Source organism: Diabrotica virgifera, chromosome 5 (genome assembly GCF_917563875.1).
Source record: "Diabrotica virgifera virgifera chromosome 5, PGI_DIABVI_V3a".
Lineage (NCBI taxonomy): Eukaryota > Metazoa > Arthropoda > Insecta > Coleoptera > Chrysomelidae > Diabrotica > Diabrotica virgifera.
In genome coordinates this window covers 29,856,781-29,867,702 of record NC_065447.1, presented here as the reverse complement: position 1 = coordinate 29,867,702, position 10,922 = coordinate 29,856,781, and the positions used below count along the sequence as shown (strand labels likewise).

Genomic DNA, 10,922 nt, shown 5'->3' with positions numbered 1-10,922 from the left:
GCAGGTCCTTGATTCCCACTCCCCTCCCTTTAACTCGAGGGGTTTTTAAGGGAAGCCGGAAGGTAGGAGTGACAAGCTATCTTGCGTGATTTTGGGGTACAAAAATTAATACTCGCAGCCTGTTCGTTTTGTTTTAGAGATCAAACCTCTGATAACTAGATTAATATAGGTACGTTATAAAACTTTACTTTACAGGTCAGTTTTATCTTCTTTAACCGAAACGCTTTAATCAAAATCATGAAGACTCTATCCAAAAAAAACCTTCGTTACGAATGCTGTCCTGAAAAGGATTTCTATCCCGGGAGGATATCACAAGAGTACGAACTCCTTGGCAGAAAATGTACCTGTATATTTTTGTCAGTAGCTACCATTGGCATCCTAGCGTCGTATGTTCCTCCGACGCTGGTTGCACTACAGTACGATGAAAATGATCCTGATAGTTATATACCTGATTATATGCCTTATAGAGCTTGGATGCCATTCAAGATCGATGTTAGTACTAAGTCGTATCTGCTAGCTGTGTTGTATGAGGCAATTCCCTTGTATTCCTTTGCTTACAGGTAAATTATTATTTTGCTTTATTATATTTAAAAATTTTATCATTTGCCAAAATGTTAAGTTTAAGCCCGTGATACAAATACTAAATTGTACTTTGATTACTTTATTATGAATTATCTAATACAGAGATGAGAAAAGAGCTTGCCTCCATTTTCTGGTTACCTGTCATCTGTCGCCGTTGACACTTGACAGCCCAACGCAACGTTGCCAAGCAACTCAGAAACTTACATTTAAATACACATCATTTCCCTCCTTACCTATAATTAAAAGTTTACAAGTCCAACCTCTGTGGTTGATGACGTACACGATTATTACGTCTCAATTCAATACCTGTTGGATTAATAGTTTCTAAAGGTATTGAATGATCTGTTGTTTTAACAAGACTTCCAAACTGTAGACCCCCTTCTGAATCAGGACTAGTTTCCTTAATTTTAACATAAGTCATTATTCATGTTATTTTAGTTGAGTTGTTAATTTAATCACATACTACATAGTAAAAATATACTCGCACATTAATTTTAAGATTTTAAAGGGGCAAGAAATAAATTATTACAATTACCAACGAAACGCAGTTTTAGATTAGAATTACTTGAGAAGGGGGAGTCCATATCACTACTAACAGAGAAGAGTATATGTGATATACATAGTAAAATCTGTTCAGGTGATCTCTTTCCTTCGAAAAGTTAACTATGTCTTTCATTGATACATATATTTTCAACGTCCTTATTCCACTCATTGCTAAGTCCGATGATAAAACTAAAAGCATTCAACATACAAATAGACCAGGGTAATAAGGTTTTTCCATGACACTTCAACAGCCAGGGTACTGTAGTGTTTTTTCGACAGGTAATACTTAGAACAGATTTAGAATTAAGTAATACTTCAACTGCATCATTTAAAATACATGTTAAGAACCTGTGGTAGCTAGCTTATGTATCTTACTGTATTTTATACATTTTGTACAAGAACTGAAAAAGGGTTTAGCCCGTCAATAAATAAATAAATCTTTGTTTTGTTATAATTAATTTTCCGTCCTATTTTCATTTGATTTTCTATCTACGTTTGTTGTAATTGCTTAAAAATTTTTTATTCTTTTTGCAATGAGTTCCATATTATCTGCACATCACAAATGGTCCAAACTTTATCTATTTTATATAGGTACCTTTGTTTTCCCAGTTTACTTTTTAAAGATTAATCGTTTTATTATTATTGGATTTTTATTTCATAAGTGATTTTTGTTGTTGTATTGTGATCTTATTTTTCTTTCTTATTTTACTAGGTACTCAGATAGTGCCATCATTAATTAGGTATTATATTAAAATTTGTGCATATTTAATACACTTTAATTTAATTCTAGCATAATCGCTACTGACTGCCTGTTTATCAACATCATTAACAATATAACAATGCATTTGAGGACTATCCGAGGGGCTATGACTTCCATCCGAGAAAGAACTGTAAAAAAGATTAATGGTCCGGACTTAACTCCTGATGGTCTGTACAATTCAAAGGAACTAAATGAAAAGATGAAACAAGAAATGAATAAAATTATTCAACACTTGCAGGAAGTTTATCGGTATAGTACATATTTATCACATAAAGTTATTCAAGTACTTACCATTCGGTATTGATTTGGCCCAAGAGTAAAACCTACTTTAGTCAAACTTACACAGTATCGATAATTTCCTCCCTTTAGACGTGTCGGAGGTGTATGGCAACTAACTGTGACAGGAGAATTTCATAAAATTTAGTGTATTAGCATGTATTAGTTGCCGAAGATGCCTCCTACGATACATTTAAAGACACGAAACTATTGATGTGGTAATGTAATGTAAATTTATAGGTTTCCCACCTATACTATAGTTTCGTTTTATTTTATTTCACAACGTATTACGTTTTCCATTTATGCGTTATTTTGCCGGTTATTAGCACACTCATCATTGTATAATGAAACAGTAGATAGGTACTAAGTGGTATATTTCTTTTGTGATATTTGGTTTGTCTTTTTTAGGGTATCTGAAGATTTAGAAACCGTGCATACTGGTGTTACATTAGCTCAGATATTCTCTACATTATTTATTATTTGTTCTTGTTTATATCTAGTGTCAACGGTAAGTATTAATTATTACTATTAGTTACTAATTTGCATATTTATTATGAAGAAACACGTTTGTATGAAAAAACGACTTGATTCAAAGAGCTTTAGCGACTAGTGACTTTCCCCGGCTCTCTTTCCAAAAAGATTCACGAAGAAGACTGTGGGACATAGAGCTGTTAGAATTTGAGAGAAACGTAGGTAGAGCAAACCCGAGGAGAATATGGAGGGACACCTGGCAGGGACTTGTAAAAGGTTTAGGTGAAGAAGACACGAAGACGAAGAAGCACAATATTTTTTTATGTTCTACTTTTTTACATACCTTAATCTTATTACAGTCAGAAAAATTAAAGATTACCCATGAGCAATCATATCAATCACCTGTTAAGATAATAATTAATAATCTATCTCTCTCGTTTGTTATTTATAGAAAAAGACAGCAAATACAAAATATGTGATTATCATTCACAGTAATTTGTTTCGAGCTTCTGTCATGTGTCACATAATATTAATATAAATATCTACATCGTACGTTATTGGTATATACCAATGATACAAACCAAAGACGTATGACGTAGATATCTTAATATTATGTGACACATGACAGAAGCTCGAAACAAATGACAATCTATGAAAAGCCCTATTCTTTCATTTTCCGACAGTAGTTATTATTAGCTTAATAAAGTGGCTTTCCAAACATCATTAATCATCATCAATCAGCCCTGATTTGTCCATTGCTGAATATAGGCCTCCTATAGTTATTATTCCATCTTGTGTTCTGCGCCTCTACTATACAATTATTGGTCACAATTCTTTTATGTTGTTGTTCTATCGGGTTGGGGGTCTTCCGTGACAATACATTCTCCCATTTACTGGACTTATTTTTATTTGTCTTATTTCAAATAATATTGCAAGTATGTACTTAATTAACAATTTAATATCAATTTTAAAATGCTTTTGTCGTCGTTGTATCTGAAAAACTTAACTTTAGCCCAATAAATGACCGTTTTGGAGTGTAATTTTCAGGGGCAACTCCGAATTGCATGAAAATTTGGATTTAGATTCAACTTACCCTCCACTTCAAAGTTGAATTTGTGCCGTTGGTTGCTTTTACTTGGGGGGTGACAGTCACCCCTTCTCGGGGGGTGAAAAGCAACTTTCGTTCTATAAAAATTTTTATGTAAGTCAATACTTTTCGAGTTATTCGCTATTGAAAATGTTGATTTTTCGACAAAGAAACTACGTTTTCATACCGTTTTTCGCAAATAACTCAAAAAGTAAATATTTTGTCGAAAATAGTATTCTTAGCAAAAGTGTAGCTTATAAAAAAAAGAATGTGTGTGTACTTTGTACGCACGTAAGAAGTTATACTTCTATTATATGATTTAAACGAAATTAATATACTTTTTATTTATATTTTATTTAAATATTAAACTAATTTATACTTACTACTTCTCAAACATTTTTATTAAAACAGTGCCAAAGATTAAAATAATAAAAGAATAAAACACACACAAACACATTAAAAATGCCACAAATGATTTCTGAACATTAATTGTCGGAAATTTTTTTAACTAAATACTAGACTAAGAGCCGCTATAGGTGAAATTTCTTAATCATTTTAGGCACGATGGGACCCTATAACTTAAATAGTAGAACCTAAAAGAAAACGTTTGAACACTGTGCCGTCACTTTTCAGTGGCACATCCGTCGACAGTGGCGCATCAAACTTTCCACTTATGGATGGGATAAATAAATTAAAAGTTAACAGAACTTACTAACAGAATTAAATTTTTTTATTTTTTTAAGTTCTATGTGATTAACACATAGGATTCATCGTGATTTTAACCCACCACCCCCTTCCCCCTGCCCCCACCATCAAAAACTTCATTTTTCGTTTTTATTTTTTTTTTGTGGGATGCAATCAATTTTAAAATTTCAAAAAATTCACACGCATAGTTGAGGCTTTTATAAAATATGCCTATTTTTTATAGACCCATAGGTAGAGTGTACATAACATCAAAAAATTGAAAGAAATTTTTTTTTCAAAAAAGCGTATAACTTTTTTTGAGGAATAGCTGCCGGTCTAATTTTTTCTTAATCTTGTGTGTTTTATCAAACACTATATTTTAAATTTTTTTCAGATTTTTCCGTAAGTCTCCCCACCTTCAAAAATTCGAAAAACTGTTTTTTGGAGGGTTTTGGGGGATTTTCCCTATTTTATAGACTTCATAATATATCAAATGAATTTTGTTTTTATAGGTTATATATAACTTGAAATAACTGAGTTCTTTAGAATATTTAAAAATCAGAAAAACACGTTCAAACCCCCCAAAACCCCCTTAAAAAACAGTTTTTTGGATTTTTGAAGGTGACCAACGTTACAGAAAAATCTGAAAAAAATTAGAAATATAGTGTTTGATAAAATACACAAGACTAAGAAAAAATTAGATCTGCAGCTATCCCCAAAAAAAAGTTATACACTTTTTTTCAAAAAAAAAATTTTAAAATTTTTTTGAGGTTATGTACACTCAACCTACAGGTCTATAAAAAATAGACGTGTTTTATAAAACCCTTAACTATGCGTGTAAATTTTTTGAAATTTTAAAATTGATTGCATCCCACCAAAAAAAAAATAAAATCGAAAAATAAAGTTTTTGATGGTGGGGGCAGGGAGAAGGGGGTGTTGGATTAAAATTACGATGAATCTTATATCTTAATCACATAAAACTTAAAAAAATGAAAAAAATTAAATTCTGGTAATTAGGGAGGGTATTTTTTAATTTATGTATCCCGTCCATAAGTGGAAAGTTTGATGCGCCACTGTAGACGCATGTGCCACTGAAAAGTGACGGCACAGTATTCAAACGTTTGCCTTTAGGTTCTACTATTTAAGTTATAGGGTCCCGTCGTGCCTAAAATGATTAAGAATTTTCACCTATAGCGGCTCTTAGTCTATACGTATTTTCTGAAAATAAAATTATATAATAAATATACTTACAATCATAAAATGTACAAAAAAAAATAAAAAAATAAAAGTTTTTATTGGGATTCGAACCAGCTATCAGCGCGGTTGGTATATTGGGGTTCATTCGCCTTAAACGCTTCGCCACGGAGGCAATGTGTCATTATGTGCGAAGATCGACTAACTAAACGGATTAAGCTGTTGACATTTTTGAATTAAATTAAATTATTTTGATTTTGAATTGAAATGATTTAGAATTGAAAAGATACAACAAAACATAGAGTAAGAAAACAATATATTCGGTGAACATTGATAGAAATTTTGATGGTAATCAAATTATGTAAATAAAAGTATTACATACTATGTATTTTGGTAGGTTCAAATAGGTACCTATGATACATTTACAATTATTACGTACCTGTTGCTTTTAAAAACTATTTAAATGTCACTACAATTATAAACTTTTTGTTTCTGTCCTCACAACAATCAAACTAATATATTATACATTTGTTTACCGTTATATTGAACAATTATTTATTATTGACAGATCATTTCAACACCCAATCAGAGCCCGTATAACGACTAATACCATACTGTCGGTGTGCGCATGCGCGCAGATCAATATAAATTCACCCTCAATCTCAATCGCGCCTAAAGAAGTATAACTTCAAAAACGAAAAAACGGTGTATCAGTAAATTCTATAGATTGAGTAAAAGCAAAGTTGTAGCTCATGAAAAATAGGTTCTTATTCGTCTAATTCCAAATCGAATAATTCAACGCGAAATCACCGAAAAATTAAGCACTTTTCGGGAAAAGCTTATTAACATTTTTAAAGTATCTAAAAAAGCTTTATATTTGCTTTTTACAAAAATTTCCAGCATCAAAAGTAAACGAGTTACACTGAAAAAAAAGTTGGCATCTTTTTTTTGGTAAAAAAATCGTAAAAACCCCCCTCTATTTGGCACCCTAAATAAAATTAATCGTTATCGCTTTACCATTTATTTTAACTGTATGTGTATTGTTTATACGATCTGTAAGTTTGATTGGTTTGAAGTGCTTGTTTTTGAAAAAAATTAGTTTTAAAGAAAAAAAAAATTTGAAAATTTTTTTTTTCAAAATAACTTCAATTTTTCAAAATAATTTTTTTTTTCAAAAAGTATTAGTGATAAGTAAAATCTTAAACAATAAAAAATGTAGGTTTTGCTATTATACATGTGCTAGTTTCATTTTGTTTTCCCGTAACACAAAAATTGGTTAAAATATGGCTGTTTAAAATTTGCATACACTCGTGATTAATAAGCCGTTCAAGCTTTTTCAACTATAACCCTTTCAAAAATAAGCACTTTAAACCGGTGAGACTGACAGATCATATAAAAAATAGATAAGTAAGTAAATTGTTTGTAAAGCGGTAGTGATTAATATCATTTGGGGAGCTAAACACTGGGAGATTTTCATGATTTTTTTACCAAAAAAAAAGAGGGCCAACTTTATTTTGAGCGTAACTCGCTTACTTTTAATGCTAAAAACTTTTATAAACAATTAAAATAAAGCTGTTTATAAACACTTTAAAAAAGTTTGAATGGGTTTTTCCCGAAAAGTGCTTAATTTTTCGGTGATGTCACCTTGAAATATTCGATTTGGAATTAAACGAATAAGAACGTATTTTCCATGAGCTACAACTTTGTTTTTATTTAATTGATAGACTTTACTGATACACCATTTTTTTTCGGTTTTTATAGACACTTTTGCTAAGGATATTTTTTCGATCAAATATTTACTTGAGTTATTTGCTAAAAACCGTCTGAAACCGTAGTCTTTTGTCGAAAAATAAACATTTTCAATCGCAAATAAATCGAAAAGTATTGACTTACATAAAAAACTCTATAGAACAAAAGTTGCTTAAAATGAGTCAATTTATCCATTTCCGGTCTTATCTTGAACGTATGTTTTTCCGAGAAGGGGTGACTGTCACCCCCCCCCCCCCCCCGCCCCCCAATAAAAGCAGCCAACGGCACAATTTCAACTTTGAAGTAGAGGGTAAGTAGAATCTAAATCCAAATTTTCATGCAATTCGGTGTTGCCCCTGAAAATTACACGGTGTCGCCGTATTTCCCGTTCATTTACTGGGCTACTTAAAGAAAAAGATATTACTAAATAAAATGAAAAAAAATTTTAGACTCCAGTCAGCGATAACTTATACCTTTCGGAGCTATTATACTTGTGTGCCATGACTTTTCAACTAACGATATACTGTATGTTTGGAAACGCTGTAACACAGGAGGTAAGTGTTTAAAATAATACTATTAATTGACGATTTAAAAAGCATATTAGGATATACACTGCGAGACATAAGTTAAGGATATAGAAAATGTATGCTTATTTTCATAGTTGATTTTTTCGTGAACGGATTAACGGATTCCCCTAATTTCTTTTATTATTTTAGATATTTCTTTAGTAATTACACAGTTCTGAAAAGGTTTAATCAAACTTCTTTTTTGTACTTAAACCGGGTGGAAGAAAAGAAATGTTTTTCTTATGTTAAGTTTGAAACACTCTGTAGGGACGACGAGGTACAAACCTGAGTATACATCGAAATCGTATTGTAGCACAGCCTCCTACAGTTACAGTAACTGTAGGAGACTGTGATTGTAGTCTTATATTTTATGAACATTTTGTTTGTTGAATTTTCCTGATATCTTTAGAAACAAAGAAAATAGGTGGTTTTACTTATTTAACATGTGAATTAACTGAAACAAAATTAAATTAACAATAACAAATAACAGTTAACAGAACTTTAAAAAGAGAAAGGTACATAACGTAAACAGTTCTTATCGACACCGATAAGACATATTTGTCGACCAGGTAAGCGGTATGCACAGCGCAACATAAGAGAGACAAGATTGTTTAATGGAGGCTCTGTGATGTTTTGGGGTGGAATTTCCCTGAAATTAATATGGATTTGGTGTCTACGTGGAAGATCTTTAAATAGCGAGGGGTTCATTACACATATTTTGTTTTCTTTGAACACTCTTTTCCTTTCGCACTATAATATAAGAAATAATTTCATCTTAGTGGTATGATAAGACATGGCCTCCTCACGTATCGAAGTAGTCAGTTAAATCGCATAATAAAGAGTAAAACCATCTAGTTTCTTTGTTATTAAAGATATCAGAGAAATTAAAAATATACAAGGTTCACAAAATATGGGACTACAACACAGTATCGATGCATAACCACCTTTTTACCTTTTTCTCCTTACAGGGTGTCTCGAACTTTTGTTTCGGTTAAAACACATGTTAAAATACAAAACCGTCTATTTTCTTTGTTTCTAAAGATATCAGGCACATTCAAAAAACAAAAAGTTCACAAAACATAACACTACATTAATAGTATTCCGATGTATACTCAGATTTGTACCTCGTCGCCCCTACAGTTGTAGTACAGTTGAGTGTTTCAAACTAGGGATGGGAAAAACCTACCGGTTATAACCTAAAACCGGTTTTTTCTTCTGCAATAATCGGTTTTTCCGGTTATTTTTTTGTCACGGTTATAACCGGTTTTTCTTTTTAAAGTAATATCCGGTAAAAACCGGGTAAGTAGAAAAAATAATGAATTCAGAGAAAAAATGTGAAAATTTTTCGCCCACCGTGCGAAAATAAGAAATTTTAAGCTGACTGAAACCGATTTCACAACACTGATGACTGATTGCTATACTGATATGGACTGATATCCATTCGAATGGAGTATCGCAAACTGAAGCGCAATGTAAATGTAACCTATTGGGTATTGGCTGTGACTAAAAAAACCGAACACCGGTTTTTGGAACAACCGGTTTTTTTGACCGGTTATAACCGGTAGCTTAAACCGTAGGTAAAAACAACCGGTATAACCGAAAACCGGTGTTTTGCCAACAACCGCCATCCCTATTTCAAACTAATATAAGAAAAACGTATCTTTTCTTCCACTTGGTATAAGTACAGAAAAGAAGTTTGAGTAAATCTTTGCACAGCTGTATAAATACTAAAGAAATGTCTAAAATAATAAAAAAAATTAGTGGAATTCGTTAATCCGTTCACGAAAAAATCAACTATGAAAATGAGCATAAATTTTCTATATCCCTAACTTATGCCTCGCAGTATTATATCGTTAATTTAGTGTAGTAAATCGATAAGTACGGGCATAAATTAGGAAATGAACAGATATATAAGAAAGAGCAGAGGAAGGCGACAAGGAGATGGGCTGATGATATTAAAAATATTGGAGGACACAATTGGATGCAAGTGGCGCAAAATTTAAAAGCCTGGATTGAATTATGGAGGCCTATGTCCAAAGTTTTAAAATTAAAGCCTATTTAAGGCTGAAGACGAAGAAGCGTTTGGCTTTTGCAATGATGATAAACAAATCATAAGGCCAATTGTCAGAAGTTGGCGGAATCAATTTGAAATTTCCACGTTTCGCACATGGAAAAATTGTACATCACGTCTTCGCGCGTAGGACAATCGTCATCGTTGTAGATTTACGTTCAGCGTAAAAGACCATAATTATTTTTTATCAGAAAGCATTAACTTGATTAAAATTTTTTCGTTCAGATTTGAGTAGGTATTTTTTAGGCTTTGTTTGGTGTTTTTTTTAGGCTGAGGAAGTACCAGATTCCATTTTTCAATGTGACTGGTTAACAGCTGATAAAGATTTTAAGAATTCTTGCCTTTACACAATGGTGAGAGCTGGAAGACCATTGGTTTTTACCGCTGGAAAATTTGTACCACTTACTTTCGGTACATACGTTTCTGTAAGTATTTTTCTGTAAGAAGGGGAATTAATATCTAATGTTTAATTATAGACCTTTTCGTATATTTACATATAGTTTTAAATACGGTGTTATTCTTTTAGGTGATGAAAGCAGCATATTCAACGTTTGCAGTGATCAAGAATACAAGTAAATAAGAGCTGTGGGATCAGAAGTTTTCAGGAGTTTGTATTTATTATAGTCGAGGAAATGGGAATAGTCCAAGCATCATTTTCTATATCATCCCGCTGTACGCTAAAACATTGGGGTGATTGCCACCCCATCTCGGGGGTGGGAATTTTTTATTACATTTCAACCATGTAAATCGATTTAAAAAGTAATTCTAAGAAAAAAATGTTTTTTACATTTTCTTCGTAAAACTAATATTTTTCAAGTTATTCGTGCTTGAAAGTAACAGTTTTTCGATGAAAAAAATCGACTTTTTTAGAGGATTTTTTGAGAATACCTCGAAAAATATGCATTAAATCAAAAAAACTGTAGATATCAAAATTGTATC

The 10,922-nt window shown here is 31.9% G+C and overlaps 1 protein-coding gene across 1 annotated transcript; it reads left to right on the top strand.

Moving 5' to 3' along the window:
- The first annotated feature begins 237 nt into the window (after window positions 1-237).
- On the top strand, window positions 238-10,563 carry LOC114334908 (uncharacterized). The gene is made up of 5 exons (XM_028285048.2): window positions 238-560; window positions 1,916-2,134; window positions 2,570-2,669; window positions 10,253-10,408; window positions 10,510-10,563. Exons 1-5 carry the CDS (start codon window positions 238-240, stop codon window positions 10,561-10,563), a joined length of 852 nt encoding a protein of 283 aa, XP_028140849.2.
- The last annotated feature ends 359 nt before the right edge of the window (window positions 10,564-10,922 follow it).